This window comes from Eleutherodactylus coqui, chromosome 2, assembly GCF_035609145.1.
Source record: "Eleutherodactylus coqui strain aEleCoq1 chromosome 2, aEleCoq1.hap1, whole genome shotgun sequence".
Classification (NCBI taxonomy): Eukaryota; Metazoa; Chordata; class Amphibia; order Anura; family Eleutherodactylidae; genus Eleutherodactylus; species Eleutherodactylus coqui.
The window spans coordinates 43,738,878-43,758,085 of NC_089838.1; the positions used below are offsets into that span (position 1 = coordinate 43,738,878).

General features: G+C 48.4%; 1 protein-coding gene across 1 annotated transcript; it reads right to left on the reverse strand.

Annotated features, from left to right (window-relative positions):
• Positions 1-4,711: 4,711 nt before the first annotated feature.
• Positions 4,712-18,780, reverse strand: PPP2CA (protein phosphatase 2 catalytic subunit alpha). The gene is made up of 7 exons (XM_066590705.1): positions 18,458-18,780; positions 10,035-10,244; positions 9,407-9,580; positions 6,987-7,076; positions 6,161-6,322; positions 5,938-6,056; positions 4,712-5,612 (listed from the first exon to the last, which is right to left on the reverse strand). The coding sequence occupies exons 1-7, from the start codon at positions 18,557-18,559 to the stop codon at positions 5,540-5,542; spliced, it is 930 nt and encodes a 309-aa protein (XP_066446802.1). The 5' UTR covers positions 18,560-18,780; the 3' UTR covers positions 4,712-5,539.
• Between the last annotated feature and the right edge of the window lie 428 nt (positions 18,781-19,208).

Sequence of the window (19,208 nt, forward strand, 5' to 3'; positions counted from 1 at the left end):
TATTTTTGTTAGCCATTAAAGGTATCATATCTACAAGATTACCTGGTTTCTCTTACTGAGACCAATCGTACCTGACCCCATATCATCATAGAAGACCTCTGGGGCTCATTATTTTAATTTTTTTAATTTCACAGCTTTCTACTGTAGCTAGGGCATCCATAGGAGCCCCAGTTACAGGGAAAATATAAAAGACCCCCCTGTAGTGATATCACACTTTTCTCTCCTGGCTAACACGGTACCAAACCTTTTTTTGTTTTAAATAAGAGTTTATGGGGTCAAAAATGGTATAAAAAAATTAGTTACAAAAATGAGTTAACAAAATTACAGAATAAAATAAGTTTATACATAAAGAAAATGACACAAAGTCAACGCCAATCAAAACAGCCACCTGCATCCTGTAATCCAAAACTATGCAAAATATATTAAAATGCCCAAAACAAAATGAGGAACTCATTCCCAAACTTTAGCGTAAATATACTAATTAAAAAAAAAATCTTTAATATCCCCCACCCAACTAAGAAGTGTTTCTATCCCCAGATATTTCAGCACCAACATTAGAATAGCGCCACCTATTGAAGTGCCTGCGCCCATACCTCCATCAATGTTCCAAGGTGGTCTCACGCTTATTGCTTGCCTAGCATCTCTTCTGACATCAGGGGCAGCAGCTCACCACCCCCAGGGATTACTCCACATATCCAGGGGAGCAAAGAGAAGCAAGACTGAGCAGATGGAAAAATTACAGAGGTGGACAGAGTCAAGACAGTCAGCAGGTGGCGCTATTCGAACATTAAGGTGCTTTTAGACATAATGACCATTGCAGTCCTGGGTATAAACAGATCATGGGAGAGATCCTTGTATTGTCCCCTCATGTACTTATACATGGTTATTTGGTCGCCTCTTAAAGGGGTTGTCCCGCGCCGAAACGGGTTTTTGTTTTTTTTTTAGCCTCTCTGGGTATTCCAGTCCCGTCATTCTATGTATTAGTTTAGTTGCCCTTCTGTGAACCCCCTCCAGCACTGTAACATCTTTCCTGAGCCCCGGTGACTAGAATTGTACGCAGTATTCCATGTGAGGCCTGACAAGTGCCTTATATAGTGGGAGGATAATGTTCTCATCCCTCGCCCCTATACCTCGTTTAATGCACCCCAAGACTTTATTAGCTTTTGTAGCAGCTGACTGGCATTGGTTACTCCTGTGTAGTCCACTAGTATCCCCAGGTGTTTTTCCATCTCCCTTTCCCCTAGCAGTACCCAGTTTAGTGTGTATTGGTGACATCCGTTTCTCCTGCCCATGTGCATAACCTTACATTTATCAACATTGAACTTCATTTGCCATTTTCCTGCCCAAGCCCCCAGCTTATCCAGGTCCGTTTGTAGCCGCACATTGTCCTCCGTTGCATTAATTGTCTTGTATAATTTTGTGTCATCTGCAAATATTGATATTTTGCTGTGCAGCCCCTCTATCAGGTCGTTGATAAATACATTGAACAGAATGGGGCCCAATACTGAATCCTGTGGCACCCCGCTAGCGACGGTGGCCCAATCAGAGTACGAACCATTTATTACCACCCTCTGCTTTCTATGTCTGAGCCAATTCTTTACCCACTTACACACGTTTTCACCCAGTCCGAGCTGCCTCATTTTATACATCAGCCTATTATTCGGCACGGTGTCAAATGCTTTAGAGAACCGTCCAAGAAAAGACCACAAGATGAAAATATTGTATCCTAAGACCATTTCACACAAGCATTTAAAAAAAAATTTTCGGCTTTTTTTTTTTAACCACCACTCTTTACTGCATGCAGAACTGCATTTGTGCACATTTGCCTGCGATTTTACTGTGCAGTTTTGTACTAATGCAGGTGAGCAGATAGCAGTTTTCTCCCATGTGGTATAGTAATGTGTTTAAAAAAGGCAAAACACAGTATAAGTGCTCGCACGTGTGGCTTATATGATTGGCATCCATGGCAAAATGCGGGTATGGAAAAAGCATGTAGAGTTTTCACTCACAGATAGCATATTCCACAACCAGAGGGAAAAAAATATAAAAAAAATTGCAGCTGATCCCTTGCAGACAATACTCCTTTGAAGTCAATGGAGGCCATCTTACCTCCAGCCTATACGCAATTAACATTGTGTATGGGCTGTGGGTACCTGCATGATTGCTAAGCGACGGCACTGAAAACAAACATTCCAAAAAATGCACATGACTGACCGCAAACTGCCGCAGTCACACAATACAAAAAAAAACACCAGGTACGCAGGGTCATCGGCTGGGCCCACAGCTGGAATCTACTGCGGTCCACCCGTGCGAGTCCAGTCTAACGTGCAAGATTGCGTATTTACTGCACTCAATACCCCATAATGACAAACTGCAAAGTGTTGGAAATCTGTTTTTCATAAAAATAAAAACCTTCTATTTTGCATTGACCTAAGTATTCAGCCCCTTTACTCCATATTGACAGCAGTCAGCAATGACCTGCAGCTATCTTAGATATGCCACAAGGTTTGTACAGGTAGAGGGGGATTTTCTGACATTCTCCTCTACAGATCCCATCACGCTGGATGGAGTCTGCGGACGGCCATTTTCAGGCCTTTCCAGAGATGTCTGATTAGGTTGCTGTCAGGACAGTCAGCGATGTCCCTATGCCTCTCCCGTGTGGTCGTGGCTCTGTGCTTAGGATCACCGTCTTACTGGAAGATGAACTTTCTGCCTAGGAGGTGGTTTTCGTTAACATCTCTGCACTTTGTTCTATTCAGCTTTACACCAACCCCGACTACACTTAGCTGCTGAAGGCATGATGGCACCACCCTGCGTCACTCTGGGACTAGTGCTTGACAGGTGAAGGGTAGTGTCTTGTTTCCTCCAGTCAGTACCGAGGTCAGAGTTACATCTTGGTTTCATCAGACCAGAGAATCTTGTTTCTCAGTCCTTTATGGCAAACTCCAAATGGGCTTCATGTGTCTTATTGCGGAGAGGTTTCTTTCTGGCCGCTCTGCCATAAAGCCCAGATTGGTGGAGGTTGCAGGGATGGTTGACCTTCTGGAAGTCTTTCATCTGCACACACGATCTTTGGCGCTGGGCCACAGTGATCGTTGGGTTCTTAGTCACCTGTCTCACCAAGGCCCTTCTCAGATTTAGTTTGGGGTGTTGGCGGCTCTAGGAGTCCCGGTGCTAAACATCTTTCATTTGAGAATTATGGAGGCCGCTGCGCTCCTGCAATTTCAGTGCAGCAGAATTTTTTTTTGTAAATCACTGCGTTTAAATGCTCATCTGAGAAACCCCATTGAAATCAATGGAGGAGTTTTACAGCAATGAAGAGGCTGTTTCGAGTGGCCTTCTATAGCCAGGAGTGAGCCTAAAATAAAGGCCAATCAAATGAATTTACCACAGGTGACTCCAATCAAGGTATAGAAATATCTCAAAGATCATCAAGAGAAATCCTCAGAGCTAAGCTTCAAGCATCGTGCCAAAGGGTCCTTGTCAATGCAAAAAAGGTTTCATAAAAAAAAATGACTTTTCAATATTCTTATTTCACTTTGTCATTATGGGTTATTGAGTGCAGAATTGGATTTCTCTCTCTTTTCAAGTCTGCAGAAGGCTTTGCATAAAGTGAAAACTTTATGGGCCCACTGTAGCTACTCCCTGAACACCCCTACGGGCCCAGAGAAACCAATATGGCCACAGCACTTCTCCGACTACCTGGTGCACTAGTAATGCGCCATTAGCTTGACACCTGCTTTGGTTGACCCAATGCTGTCCATGTGAGCAGCCCTGGCCAGTCAAACCAGAATGTAGGGCCTTAGACAACCAACACATACCATGCACAGTGGGCATCAGGTAGTCAGAAGGGCTGTGGGAATTTTGGTTTCTCCAGGTCCAGAGGGTCATTTTAAGAAAGTATCCAATAAGGCAACCGTGTATAACTATAGATGAGTGAGTATACTTGCTAAGGGCAATTGCTCGAGCGAGCAGTGCCTTTAGCGAGTATCTCCCCCGCTTGAGACTGCAGGTTCGGGTGCCGGCAGCAGGCACGGAGCTGTGGGGCGGATCTCTCCCTCTCGCTGACAGCCACTACTCACCGCTCCCCCGTGCCGGCACCCGAACCTGCAGTCTCGAGCGGGGAAGATACTCGCTAAGGGCAATGCTCGCTTGAGCAATAGCCTTTAGCGAGTATATTTGCTCATCTCTATGTATAACCCATCCACATCAGCTTATCAATACCAGGCATCACACCCAGATCTGATATTTATGACCTATTCCAAGGATAGGTCAATTATAATTGAAAAAGCCCCTTTAACGCTTACCAAGTTCTTCCTTTTTTTTTTTTAGACAGCTGTAGGTCATTTAGTGCAGCCAGCAGCTGTACACAACCGGCAGTCTGAATTTTAGCTTGTTGCTAGTTTCTGAAATGCACATAGTCACTAACTGGGCACGGTGTTCCTAATGTGAAGCTTCAGCCAAGCTTACTTCTGATCAGATGCCTTGTGCTTTGCAGTTTCACTCTTGTCCTCACTGAAGAGTCATATTCCTCTTCCCAATTCTTTTGAGGGGGTCGGGGTGGTTTGCTGATCTGAGCATTTAGTGGTGGCCTGAAGACAGGGAAATGAAAAATACAGACTGCTGGAAATTGAGGAAGATCCCATGTAAGTTGCAGAGTTTGCTATAGTTAACATGCAACGCTGATTACTGGAAAAAAATAAACTATAGGTCCACTTTAAAATTTTATTAGTTTTCTGGAGCCTATTTACAGTTCCACTGTCTTTGCTTTTCTCTTGTAGAAGTAAAAACAACCAATTAGGTTTCACATTTATAAGTACTTGGTTCACAAGTTTATTATGAAAAAAAATGCTGCCTTGGATTGCAACAGTTACAGAAAGTGTCCTGTCAAAGACTAACCTTAAACAATGAACAGCGACAGAGGCAGAAGTAATGCAGACGGGAAGAAAAAAAAAATGTGGGCATAGGTCAAAATGGAAAAAAAAATTAAATTAGATAGTTTTCCCTGAAAATAAACATTTCTGAAGTCACAGAAGAGGCAATGTAGGCCTTGGTACTTTTTTTTTAAAAAAAAGGTCCTTAAATCCCTTCACACCAACGGAGGCGGCCCCAGAAGGCTGCAAGCCCCCCCGCAGGGAGCTAAAGGGTTTCCCAGACTGTCTATCCTTATCTACAATCATGCCGAGTAAAGCTAATCGCTAAATGGAAAGTTAATCGTATTCATGATTTGTTAATGTTTTACATCTTAATTTTTGTTGCAGTCTGAGAAAGCAAAAAGGAACTACAAGTAGTGCTAGGCCAGAAAACTGGGATTCTCTTTGACAGACAATGTCACTTCAGCATGCAATGAACAGGTCTTTTCTAATGTGGTCACGGGCTGTTGAGATGAGAGGCTTTGCTTTTGTATATGGCACATCTTTTGGTCCATCTGAGAACAGTACATGTGACAAATGCTCTCTCCTGACTGAAGCTGCTCCTCTTCCCGGCTCCCAGGTCAAAATCCTGCTTGTGGCAATATTGTACAAGTGTAAAATTCCATTTAAAGGAAATAGTCTGGGGTGCGGCGAGTCACATGTGGTTCTCCTCTACGTGGCGCTGGGTCAAACTGCAAGCTGTAAGACAAGAGATAGAAGTCAGAAGTATGAACTGCAGCTACAGTTTACCAATCATTTTGCTATGGCAATTCATACAGAATCAGTGCAGTATTTTATACATGCTTGTCACAAACTGGAAGCTATACGCTGTTGATCTACTGCAGCAAGGTCCTTATCCAGGTTAGTGCGACCCACCATCATAAAGGGTGATGAGTTTAATACAAGAGCCAAGCTGCAGCGGATGTAAAGAGGTTCGATCACTACTTGCAGAAATACGAGGGTTAACACAACACAACGCTCCTTTATAACCGATTACTAGGACATTGTAGATTCTCATACTTACAAAGAATATTTCAGTGTGTCATCAAGTTCCATTATTGCAGCCTGATTACCACATCGGTAACAATAGTTTGGAGCACTAAAAATGGTCACTACGTTCCGGTCATGGCACCAGTTGTATCCCTGAAAGAAAAGGAAGTAGTTCGCATTCAGTGCACTGAACAATGACCGGAGATATGGGCCCAAACCTCATAAACTTAGGTCGTGAAACAGTAATAGCCTCTTACCTCCATCACCAACTGATGGGCTCTAGAAACCAAGGTAAGGCCATTGGCGTGGTTGAACGTTTCAGAGATGTCTTGCCCAAAGGTATATCCAGCACCTCTAGGAGAAATACCCCAGCCACCACGGTCATCCGGATCAGACCACAGCAAGTCACACATTGGGCCCTGAAACAGAAAAGGGAATCCACAAGGTTGACATGCAGAGTCTAGATGTACAAACTCCGTAATCAAAGTGGAGACTTTGGGACACTTCCAACGGTAACAACTTGCAAGGGGCAATGTTCCTACCCCAACATGCGGAGATTTTAAAAGTTGTAATTAAACAGTAATCAATACGGACTCGTACTTAGAAAACGGGAAGCCTATTTAATCTGAGCCATTGCGGTGGGAGCATGGCTGTCAATTTGAAGTGTCCTTCCAGCTGATGGCAAAATCAATGGAGTTTAAGAGGGAAACAGACGTCCTTTTGGATCGCTACAACATTGCAGGATAGAGACATTATGTGACCAGAGAGCTGGTTAATCAGGGTCTTGGAGTCAGGAACTTCCAAACCTTGATCCAGGGATTATTCTAACTGCCATTATGGAATCTGGAAGGAATCTCTCCCCCCCCCCCCAAAAAAGTGGGAAATTGGCTTCTACCTCATTGTTTTGGGGGTGGGGGGGTTGCCTTCCTCTAGATCAACAAGGGGGATGGATATAGGTTGAACTAGATGGACAGTTGTCTTTATTCAGCCTTGCATACCATGTTTCCTAAGCTGCTATACCAATGTGGTCAGAATCATGCACACATCAAAACATCTTAAATCAAAGTCTTGTGAAATGGATACCTCATGCGGAACTTCTTGCAAACGATCAAGTGCACGGATATGATCCAGTGTGTCTATTGAAGGCGACAAACCACCATGTAAACAGAAGATCTGCAGGGAGAGAAATTCTATATTAAGTTTCCTGGTAGATCTACAACGCAACGTTTCTGGCAATACTTTAGTATCTTACCCTTACAAACAGGACATTATAATGCCAGGCACATGGGGTCATGAGGCTTCACAGCTCAGTATGGCCATCCTAAGCGACACTTCAGAGCAGAACTTTTATACATCTCTGGATCAGATGCCATACCAGCTGTGAAGATTTGCCAGCCACCTTCTTTAACAGAAAGGTAACAAACAAAATTCACAATAGGGCTGCTTGGTATCTGTCTCCAGGATGTATAGCCAACATTTAGACAGGAATGACAAACCAGTCAGAGGATTACAGAGCACTATTTAACCCTTTGCAATCCAATTTTAGATTTAGGGTTTTTTAGGGGGCTCTTTCTGCCATTATACAATGGCACCATCTGCTGGCTAAAGCTAGTACTGCTGGAGAGGTCCTCCAACAAAGCAGTCAGTAATCTACAGTAAGAATACCCTGCCGGACGTCTTCCAACATCAGAGCTATACAGCCTTTAATCAGAATGTCTTTAGAAGTCAGTGGATTGGAAAGGGTTAAGATACCAAAGTAGTTTGTGATCTCTAGCACAAATTATAGCTGTTAGACATTCTATAAAGTAAAGTCATCCTTTACAACGCACCCATCCCTATGTCATAAATAGCTCCGGGATGATGTCAACAGAAGCCTTCCTATAGGAAATGGCAGATTTCGTAATGTATCAGTGGGCCGTCTACACAGCAAATTTGCAATTCTAATCTTCCAGGAGAAATCTAGGACTATCATTGTCTATAGGACTCACTGGCCACAGACTAGACCAGTTTAATGCCATCTAGAAGCTAGACATGAGACAGGAGTCCACCTAGTCGTTAATTCACAGGTAGGTGTAGAAAGAGAATAAAGAGTGGAGCAACCCTGGTGAAGGAAGAGGAAAAAAAAGGAAGCCTGGCTGAAAGGATACGATGGAAGAGCCTGTTTTTGTGAAGGTGCAGCCCACCCTATATAAACGTTATACCCAAAAGGGCAAGACGTATAAAACTGCAGACAAGGAAGGAAAACGTTCAGAGGGGCGACTGGCGCAGCCTTCAAACAAATGGCTGAAATTGGATAATTGTCAAGATTAATAAAACCAGCTTGTAGATGGGTTTCAAGGTATATAAAAGGTCTTCCTTAGTACTCGCTGGGGATACACGTGGACCCCTGCGGTTCAGAGAGTTTTCCGTGTCGATTAAGACATGTATCCCCAAGCGAGTACTGAGGAAGAGGTTTTTATGCCTTGAAACGTGTTTAGCGCTGGTTTCATTAAAAGATTCTTGGCAATTCTCCAATTAGTCATAGCGCCATTGCACAAGCAGGGTTACACATATGCAATACATTGCATAGAGACAGTGTTGAATACACAACCCACAGAGAACAGGGATACACATTTGTATTACACTGTAAAATACAACTTGCTGTTTTTGTGCTTGCATTACACAATGCATATTTGCAAGTGTGAATGGATGAATATTCATTGACTCCATTCATTGCATATTATGTGTGCAGGGAGTCTGTCGGCTTCTATGAGTCACACAGACCAGCAGAGGCTCATAAGGAGCCGCAGCGCTGAATCAGGGAATGTAACTACACTTCACTTTGACACTTGCCTGTCTGCTTGCAGAACCCCCACATTTAGGAGTCGCTCTCATATGTGCACACCAGTAGTCTGCAAGATGCATGCAACTGCAGCTTTGTAGGACAACTGTGGGAAAATGCAAAGGAAGGCAAGTATGATAGTCCTATCCCTGCATTCAGTGCTACGGCTCCTACAAGCCCATCATTCCAGTTTATAGGTCTCACTGGAGCTGACCGATTCCCTTAGGCCGCCTGCAGATGGGCAGAAATTCCGCGGCGGGATTTCCCGCGTAATTTCCGCCCTTGGAAGCTGCCATAGGTTTGTGTTAGCAAACGCAATCCTAGGCAGATGGCCGCGGTTTGTTCGTGCGAAATCTCGTGCGGCAAACAGCGCCATGTTCCATTTCTCTGCAGGGCTTGCAGAGCCCCACACAGAAACGTGACTGCCCAACTGCTGGCTCCGGTCTGCGCATGCGCCGGCTGCCCGGCAAGCCGGCACATCAAACAAGTGGAGCCGCGGGCGAGTACGCGCTGCTCTCTGCAGGCGCTCGGGTTGGGTCCCGCGACGAGAATCCTTGCAGCCGGATCTGACCTGCTTGTCTGCAGGCGGCCTTAAATCACAGATATGAAAGCAAACTAATTAAAATCTGGACATGGACAAGCCTTCAGTTACATTAGGCATAGGCTTTCTTTATAAGCTTACCTGGCCGTCCACTAAGGCAGTTAACGGAAGGTAATCAAAAAGATCAGTGAAATATTTCCAGACGTTCGCATTTCCATATTTTCTCAAACATTCATCATAAAACCCATATACTTGTGTAATCTGTCTGCTTTCATGATTCCCCCTTAAAATAGTGATGCGTTCACGATACCTAACCTGTGGGGAGGGAGGGGAAAGAAAATATTGCAATTGGTTACAAAAACAGTAACAAAGTCTTCAATACAAATGCCAACAATAAGGCCGGGTTCATACGGGACCGAGATCCCACAGAACTCTTGCGGAATGACCGCACGGAAATACTGCAAGATTATCGCAGGAGAAATGCAGCTTCAAAGCCCGTGGCCTTTCGCTGCCGGTTTTGGAGTGGCTTTGCCGCCTGTATTCTGCTGCGACCATCTCTCTCCCTATAGAGGAGAGGGGCAACTGTGGAAAGGGGGAAAGACTTGACATGCTGGGCCTTTGAATTCTGCACAGCATGTCAATTTCAGAGCGGCTTGGCTGCAGCATGTGGATGAGATTTTTGCAGATCTCGTCCACTTTGCTGGCTAATCCCGGTATTAGTCGCAGGCCCTGTAGTGTGACCCCCCAAAGCAATTGAGATTAGCCATACCTTTAGTGCAACAAGTAGTGTTACAGTTTCCACCGAGTAGTAGCCTCTGTCTACATAGTCTCCCATGAATAAATAATTTGTATCTGGCGACTTGCCACCAATTCGGAACAATTCCATGAGGTCGTGGAACTGTCCGTGAACATCTCCGCACACCGTTACTGGGCATCGGACCTCTTGGACGTTGGATTCTTTCGTCAAAATTTCTTTTGCCTATAACAAGATATATGATCGTGTTAGACAAGACTCAGACAAGTTATACCAGATTCCAGCGCCGCGTTCACGTACGTCATCACAACATTGTAAAAAACTATGCAGACATCATTTATGAAGAGAATCTGGGAAAGTTAGTGATTTTAGATCGTTTGTTGATCTTTGTCAGGTTTTAAAGCCATCCAAGTGTTGTAGAGGGACGTATAGCAGGCTATAGGAACACAGTAAAAGAGTTGGCAGACACGTCGTCAACTGCGCTACAGTACTGCAAGATAAGGTAAGCACAAACCTGGAACAGATGAACATAAACCCTCCATACGTGCGCTTATAGCAGAAACCTAGATGGAGGTCACACTTATTCTAATATAAGAACTGGTACATTTAGCATATCCAGTAAATGCTGACTAACCGGCATGCTGCCACCACAAGGCTTCAAGCATATGTGGAACAGTAGATCACTTACAGCTTCTTCCTAGGTGTACAGCAAAAAATAAAAAATTCCATGCAAAGGCAATATTTGTGACCTGACTGTTGCAAACAGCCAACATACAGGACCAAGTGTTGTGGCGTATCCTCAGCCCTACTGACAGGGCAATGTACAGCAGGCCATTACTGACTACCTATCCTAAGGTAGTGTGATCTGATTGGTGCAGCTGCCCCTCCATACAGACCCCATGAGTCTCCTCTACAGAAGGCCCGATCCTTCCTTTCCATAAAGTGGACTCCGACATCATCGCTTTGGCTACAGTTTGTCATCTCCAAGTCTTTACAGACTCGTTAGATCTACAAAATAGATAGGAATAATGTCAGAATAAGTCCTCCCCAAGACCCGATCAATACTTAGGAGTCCAACATGTGTTCAACGACCTTCTTGAGATCCCTGGGATATCCCAATTGGAATTTGATAAGGATCTGTGAAGCCCTGGACGATGGCCTACAGGTCCAAACCACCTGTGAGGTTATCTGCCCATTTCACAGGTCCCAACTGAAGGCATCCATCATGCATCAAGTAGGAGTTTGTCGGTTCTCCAACAAGGTCCAGAGCTACAGGGGACGGCTAATTTCCCACTTGATCTGACAGTAGACCGCTCCATATGTTGTAGGACTACCCCTTCTACACAACGGAGATCATTTAATAAGTTCCTTCAACAACTTAAGTTGGTTAATATGGCGACTATTACATCCCAGAGATGTGGATTACTTTTATTTCTCCCACCAATCCTACCGTTGCATTGACTCTCTCTTATTGAGCCACCATGTGTTGACATGGGACCCAAAGGCCTTTAATGGAAATGCACTTTGGTCAGATCTTGCCTCTTTATTTCCCCTCGGCCATCCCCAACGCCTCGGTGAGACATTGGAATTGGTGCCTAAATGACAGCCTCCTTAAATATTCAGTCTGTTGCCCTCCTCGTCGAGACTTCCTTCTACACCGCTCCTGACCCAACAGGAAAAGCTGAGAAACTCACTAGAGCAAGAATATTAGCGCTATTGGGATGCTGTAAAACCCTATTCTACCACCAACAAATGTGGCTTCATACACACGAGGACATTTATGTGAGGAATACTAGTAAAACTGGACGTAAAGTACCTGACCCCAACGTAACTGCAGAGACCCTTCAGGAGTATTATGAGATATCACCTTAAAAGGTCAATTCAATGATGTGGCCCCTGAGGCCATGTGCCCATATAACCATGTAGAGGAAAGCCTTACCAGGCGTTCTCCGGGCCCTTTCAGACTACTGAACAGGATATTACAGAGGAAAAGCTTAGCGAGGCCATCAAACCCCCTGGCCCAGATGGGTTTACCCCAAGTTCTTCAGATCTTTTAGTGAGAATCTCATACCTATCCCAACAGCCACATTTAATTGGGTGTCCTTGTCCTCCCCGTCCCACGTCAGTCCTTTATGGCCCACATTACTGTGCGCCCCAAACCAGGGAAGGACCTCAGTGTGTGAGCCATCACCCCATATCACTGACTAATGTAAATGTTAAACTGTTCTCAAGGTTCTGGCAAACAGAAAGCCCTATATTACCCTCCAATTATGCATAACAACCAGGTGGGCGGCGAGAGAGAACACCAAGACCCTCCTCATGGTAGAAGAAGCTAAAGAAGCTTTAAATACTCTTGCCTCCTGGCAGCCGACACCAAAAACACTGACCATGTACCTGGGGTGGGGCCTGCTCGTGTCCTTTAATTCTCCCTTAAAACAACTAAGCCTTGGCCTGTTTTTTTGACTGCAGTCCTGGCTCTGGTGGTGATCCATCAGATACTGTACTTGACAGGGGTGTCCTTCATCCCCACCGATGTATGCTAAAGTGATGCAACATTTAGAGGTAGCCCTTAGGAACAACCCCGATGTGCCCGGCACACAGATTGACCCTCGACCTTGTAGACTGGCTTATTAATGTAAATGTCTCCAGCATTTGAGCAATTTTAAAATTAAACCTTGGCAAGATGGAAATCTAAAGTGCCCCCCCCCCCCCCCCCCCCATGCTAAAGACATCGTGCACCAACTGATCAATTTGACTTTAATGGCATTCGTTCGTAAATATATGCGGGACTTAACATTTAGGTCCGGGCAAATAAGTATCCCAAAAGTGATTCTGCTGCGATTCCTTTACTTATTCCAAACTCTCCCTATTAAAGTCCCACCTTAATTCTTTAGATGCAACTACCTTTTTGATGGGTTATATGGGGAGGACAACCAGTTGACTTGGTCACCAAACATTAACCCAACCTACTCCTCAGAGGACCAGGGGTACCTGATCAGACATACTTCACCTGCTCACCCCTCTAAACAATAATGACTCTGGGACAGACCCGATACGGCCCCATTATAAACACCCTGCTGGAGATCTGAAGGCCTTCCTCCATTTCCCACTTCTTCCCCTTTGATTGGGTCCAACTCCCCAACGAAGAGTTCTGCAGCGGAAAGGCCGTTTCAAGACCTGCTCCATTTCCCATGGGTCTGAAGCTTTTCTGCTTGTGTTCCGCTGCAGGAATCTCTCCCCAGAGATACGAGCCGGCAGTAGGACCGGCGATACAAGTGACACGTCACAGATTTCAATCCCACGCCACATGTCAGTGTGTGAACGAGGTTCTTGCAGATCTCATCCCCTTTGCTGCTGCTTAGCCTCAGGTTTAAAAATGCCGGTGGAATTGCTGTGTGTAAAGCCTGCAGGTTGTGAAGCCACCCGGGGTCCCCGACACCGCACGGCCATCATGCAGATTATCGCGGGACCGCAGGAATGCCGGGACAGTCAGCAACAATGTGTTGGTATAAGCTGAATTAGCCCGTGTAAACTGCCATTCCTCCATGAATGATGGCCCGGTTACTGCGAATGGAGGCCGGCAGGCAGGAGCGATCTACGACCGCATCACCTCTAATTACTGAGTGAAAGCACAGGAGTGATGATCGCTGGGACGACTGTCACCCCGTGTGAGAAGACCCTCACTGTCATGGCTCAGTACAGCTGATACCTGATGCTCCCAGCAGGGGGAGACAGACTGACCGTCAAGGAAGCCTAACAAGCAGAGAACACGGCTAACAGGTTGACTGACGGCCCGTTTATAGTTCAGAACTGTTCATGTCGCAGCGCCCCCAGAGGTGTGGGCGATAGTTATCCTGTGTAATCGGGCATTAGGCCACATTCGCCTATTGCTCAGGAGAGGTATAGGACCCCTGCTGTCACATGTGCACTGCTCCTCCATTCACTGCATGGACTGGCAGGTGACTCAGACCTTGTTCTTGTAGTCTGTGGGGTCCCGGCCCTCACCCTGTGCACAGGTGATGTCAGCCCACCCCCTCCGGCCTGGGGCTTGATCAGGTTATGTTCACACAGCGCACCCCTACAAGACAGATGTGACAGCACTGCTATAAAGACCTGAACACAAAGACTGCCCTGTTGTCAGCTATGGCCGGCCTAGTCTTAGGTAGGTGGTGGTCCACCGCCCAGGACCCTGCTGGTCAGCTGTGGGCCGGCCCCATACACTCAGTAGGCCGGGCTCACATGCAGGCGGTTACATCGCCTTACAGTCCCACTTAGAATTGCGTTACACATGAGCGCAAAAGAAAATCATGTTCTATTTTGTGGCATATATAGGTGCGTGAGCCCACTGTGCCATCTGGGTGACGTGTATAAGAGACAGCACAGGAAATAGGACCACCAGAGGGGGACTACAGATGTCAGCAGGGCACACGTGGCGGCACGGCAAGGACTGCATGACCCACAGCAAACTATCTCTAAAGACACGGCTCTCTGCCACAGATCTGCAGGTGGGTTTTGCCGCGGTGTCCTCGGGGTATAACCTGGGTGCAGGGATGTTTATAGGAGGGGACTGTATGCAGCGATAACACTGGGCAGGGCCTTCTCTTTACTGACGGCACACAACACTAAAGTAACCCATTGTATAACAGTGATCGGCTCTCCTGCGATGAGTGAAAACGCATGACTAGGAAAACAAGGATTTTCAATCGTTTACTACACATTTGAGATTCTTTTTTTCACTCAAGCCTCGCAGAGAAATCTGTAATATCGCTCATTGTTTTCAATGGGACAGCAGCAGCGCCAGCCCCATTGAAGACATAGGGAGTACATAGTGTTCCCCTGACAGCTGTGACAGGGGGGATTCCTCCATCCCCGCGGGGACTGTGGGAATGAAGGAATCCTCTGTCACAGCTGGGTCAGAAGTCCGCAATGCTATCCCATTGTTTTTAATGGGGCTGGCACTGCTGCGGTTTCATTGAAAGCAATGGGTGCAGGAAGCCCCCACAGTGATGATTTTTGGGGAAGGGCTTGAAATATAAACCCTTCCCTGAAAATCAGCCCTGGCAGTTTTAAATCCACCCCCCTCCCCCTAGAGCTGCCCGGCTTTCCTCCATCACTGAATGACAGCTGCCTCCGATTGGCTGACGCTGTGACCAGAGCCAGCACTTTCTAGGGGAGGGGATGACTGCCGGGGCCAGAAAGAGCCGGACGGCTCTTCTAGGAGAGTAAAGAGAAAATAAACATTTTCAGCTAGGACTGATCTTCAGGGAAGGGCTTATATTTCAAGCCCTTCCCCGAAAATCATTGCAGGGGTTGCCTACAATCCATTGCTTCCAATGGGACGACAGCCGCGCCAGCCCCATTGAAAACAATGGGATAGCACCGTGGACTTCTGCCACAGCTGTGTCAAGGGAACGCAATGTTCTCCCTGTTTTCATTGGGGATGGCGCTGCTGTTGCCGACCCCATTGATAACAATGAACGAGATCACCTTTTTCTTAGCGCTGCGAGGCTTGAGTAAAAAAAAAAATTAAAGAAAAAAAAAATCACAAATTAGTATGAAACCATTGAAGATCGTCTGAGGTGACCGGATCCCTTAAATGTGATTTAAAAGTCTGAGGCATGTCCTCAAATCTGCTACAAGGCCAGTGGCATACCAACGCCTTACGTGTCGTGTGGGGTGTGCCAACTGGTTTCGCAAGACCTCAGCTGGCATCTCAGGGACCTCTGCCAAATACACATCTTCAGTCAGTAATATCAGCTTGGCCGTGGTCCAAAATGGCACCTATCACCTATTTTTTATGCGTTGGTCCCCCCCAGTACAGATAACAGGGTCCTCCGAGCGCCATCTGTGACCATCATGTAGTGACCCACCCCCGGTACAGATAACGGGGTCCTCCGAGCGCCATCTGTGACCATCATGTAGTGAGCCACCCCCGGTACAGATAACGGGGTCCTCTGAGCGCCATCTGTGACCATCATGTAGTGACCCACCCCCGGTACAGATAACGGGGTCCTCTGAGCGCCATCTGTGACCATCATGTAGTGACCCACCCCCGGTACAGATAACAGGGTCCTCCGAGCGCCATCTGTGACCATCATGTAGTGAGCCACCCCCAGTACAGATAACAGGGTCCTCCGAGCGCCATCTGTGACCATCATGTAGTGACCCACCCCCGGTACAGATAACGGGGTCCTCCGAGCGCCATCTGTGACCATCATGTAGTGACCCACCCCCGGTACAGATAACGGGGTCCTCTGAGCACCATCTGTGACCATCATGTAGTGAGCCACCCCCAGTACAGATAACAGGGTCCTCCGAGCGCCATCTGTGACCATTATGTAGTGTCCCACCCAATTACATTTAGTTTCTACAATACATGAACAGGACTCTGGGATGCTGTCAGACGGCCACATTTGCCAACGGATGCTGTACTGGCGGGCATCAGATACTAACCGATGCCTCTGCATGGCAGAGCAACAGGCATTGCCAGAAGGATACCAGCTTGGTGGACAGAAGGAACCCTTGTAGGACTGACCGGTGTCTAAACACATGGATGCACTGGAGCTGAGTGTATAAATGGTTGCTGCAAATCATGTGAAGGTAGCCTCTTACCCCACACTGCAGGAGCTGCAAATTACCCCCTACAGGGTGGGCTAAGAACTGCGGGTAACCCTGTGACTGTCAAGAACGGCAATTTGGTGGCCAAACTGAGTCTCCCAGAGGAGTGAGAATACCCCTTGTAAACGCATCTTGCAGTAAGTCACCCAACACAGGGGCGGCCATGGGGCGGCCGGAGGCCCTCCGACAAGGGCCAGGGGCGGCCGGCAAAAACACAGGAAATCCTGAACTTATTTTACATCATGCTAAAGTTGATGCAGTAAGTAGTGGGCAGCCCAGTCAGGGGGGTGTATCCAAGATCAGCAGCAGCCCAGCTGGGGAGGAGGGGGTGTATCCGAGATCAGCAGCAGCCCAGCTGGGGGGGGGGGGGGGGGGCAGTGTCCGAGGTCAACAGATGGCCGCTGCGGTCCTGGGCTATAATACCTGAGAAGGTGAACCCCCCGCTCAGCCCCATCAGTAGACTGAAGCACCAGGCTGATTGCAGTACACTGGCTGACATCCGGATGGCGTCCCTGCAAGGCCTGTTTCTAGGAATTATTTAATCCACCCCCATAGACCTTCCCCAAAGCAGTGAGGGGCACAAGCCAGGGCTACAGGCAGCAGACCCCAGATAACTAGGAGACGCTTCACCACTCACACTGCGGAAAGTCCCAAGCCCAATGGGGGGACGTGAACAGCGGTTCTCCCGTGTGGGGGACCTCAGGACGCTCCATGCTTTACTATGGGGGACGCGAACAGTGGATCTCCCATGCTAATCGCGGATTCCGCAGTTCAGATGTGCCGTGTGCCCCAACAGACCTCATATACCAGGGGGCGCCGGGGAGCTGTACTTCGCTATCAGAGGAGATGGTCCGGATGTGAAGAGACCCTGCAGTAATGGCTGCCAGCAGTAAATAACCGAACCACAGGGTGCCAGCCAGCGTGGGCACCACTGAAGTAACCCGTCTCCTCCGGATGGGCCCCCTGCCACGGAGGAGGCAGCATGCAGAGGGGCGGCTTCCCGGGTGACCCAGAGCGGACCGAGCCACTACAAGACGACGTGCCGGGTGTACAGCTGCCGCTGGGCTCATCACGGGTTACGCAGCTTCAGCCCGTGTGATACGCAGTTACTGGTCTGTACGCTGCCAGAAGCCGAGCCGGCGGCGAACACAAGAGCCTGAGATCCGCTTTTGTACAGTCCCATCGCCCACAGCGTGAGATCAGACGGGTTACCGGAGCGCGCCAAAGGCAGCGGTGACCTCACTGCGCAAATGTCACCGCTATACCGGAGCAAGGAAGTGCAGAACAGCGTGCACCGCAGACGGACGGCACCGGGGGGCGCTCTACTGCACCCGGAGGTCACAGCAACATGCGTAACAATAGAAAGCCTGGCGGGCCGGTCACAGCTACAGGCAACACAGCCCGGGGCAGAGCGGGCGGCTCCCAGTACCGGCGGGCTGCCCGCTGCGGTCCTCCGCGCTTCACACACGGGCGAGCGCTCCACAGCGCCCCCTCAGGCGGCAGCGCGCAGCACAGGATTCCTGCGGGAGGGGGAGCGGCGCCGCCATCTTAGGAGCCGAGCGGCCGCCATGAGCCGGCTAAAATGTCAGCGAGTCCAGTCAGACTGCCGGCGGGGAAACCGTCACACCGCAGACCACACACCGCCACTGCCCGGACAACAGCGCGGCCCCGGCTGCATCGTGAGGACGGACAGAGCGCCCCCTCCCGCTACACAGGCGGCAGCACTCAGCGGCGCCCCCTCCCGCTGCACTCAGCGGAGCCCCCTCCCGCTACACAGGCGGCAGTACTCCACGGCGCCCCCTCCCGGAGGCGGCACCCACCTTCTCGCACAGGGTCTTGACCTGGCTCTCCGAGAGCTGCTTGCACTCATTCAGCTGCTCGATCCACTGGTCCAGCTCCTTAGTGAACGCCTTCTCATCCATACTGCTTGACAGCCGGGCGGCCGCGAGCCCCGGGGGACGGACCACAGCGGGAAGGAGGGGGTCTCACCGGCAGCCCGTATGTGTAGCCCGCTCAACGGAGAGGAAGCCCACAGCGCCACTGAGCCGAGCGCAGCTGATTAGACTCCCGGCTCTTCTCCCCACAGCGCCGGCTTGTCACCTCCCAGCCTCTCCTGCTCTGTGGAATGGCCGCCGTGACGTCATGCACCCCTCCTTTATCTCTACCACCTCCTCCTCGCGCCCGGCTCCCGCTCCCGACGTCACTTCCGACGACCAAGAAGCCACGCCCACCAGCGAGCCCTTTTATTTCTTGCTGACCAGCGAGGGGGCGTGGCGTGACGTCCGCGCGCAGAGAGAGGGGGCGTGGCGTGACGTCAGCGCGCATGCTGTGTGGAGCTGCAGTGTGCCGGGTAGCATATTAACAATTTCTGTAACAACTCAGCCCTAATAACCAATCAGGGTAAATCAGCCATCCCAAACAACCAATCAGGTTTAATCAGTCAACCCGAACAACCAATCAGGTTGCTGGAATTGTGAATCAGAACCAATCAGGTTGCTGGAATTGCTGAATACTGCTGAGCTGTTACAGAAATTGTTAATATGCTGCCGGGTGAGGTCACTTGGAGGAGGG

Excerpts from the sequence above, each read along its gene's own strand:
- PPP2CA (XM_066590705.1), bottom strand. The coding sequence starts at position 18,559 with ATGGATGAGAAGGCGTTCACTAAGGAGCTGGACCAGTGGATCGAGCAG. Across the intron at positions 10,245-18,457 it reads TCAAGACCCTGTGCGAGAAG|GCAAAAGAAATTTTGACGAA; the intron begins GTGGGTGCCGCC and ends ATCTTGTTATAG. Across the intron at positions 6,057-6,160 it reads CCCATCAGTTGGTGATGGAG|GGATACAACTGGTGCCATGA; the intron begins GTAAGAGGCTAT and ends CTTTTCTTTCAG.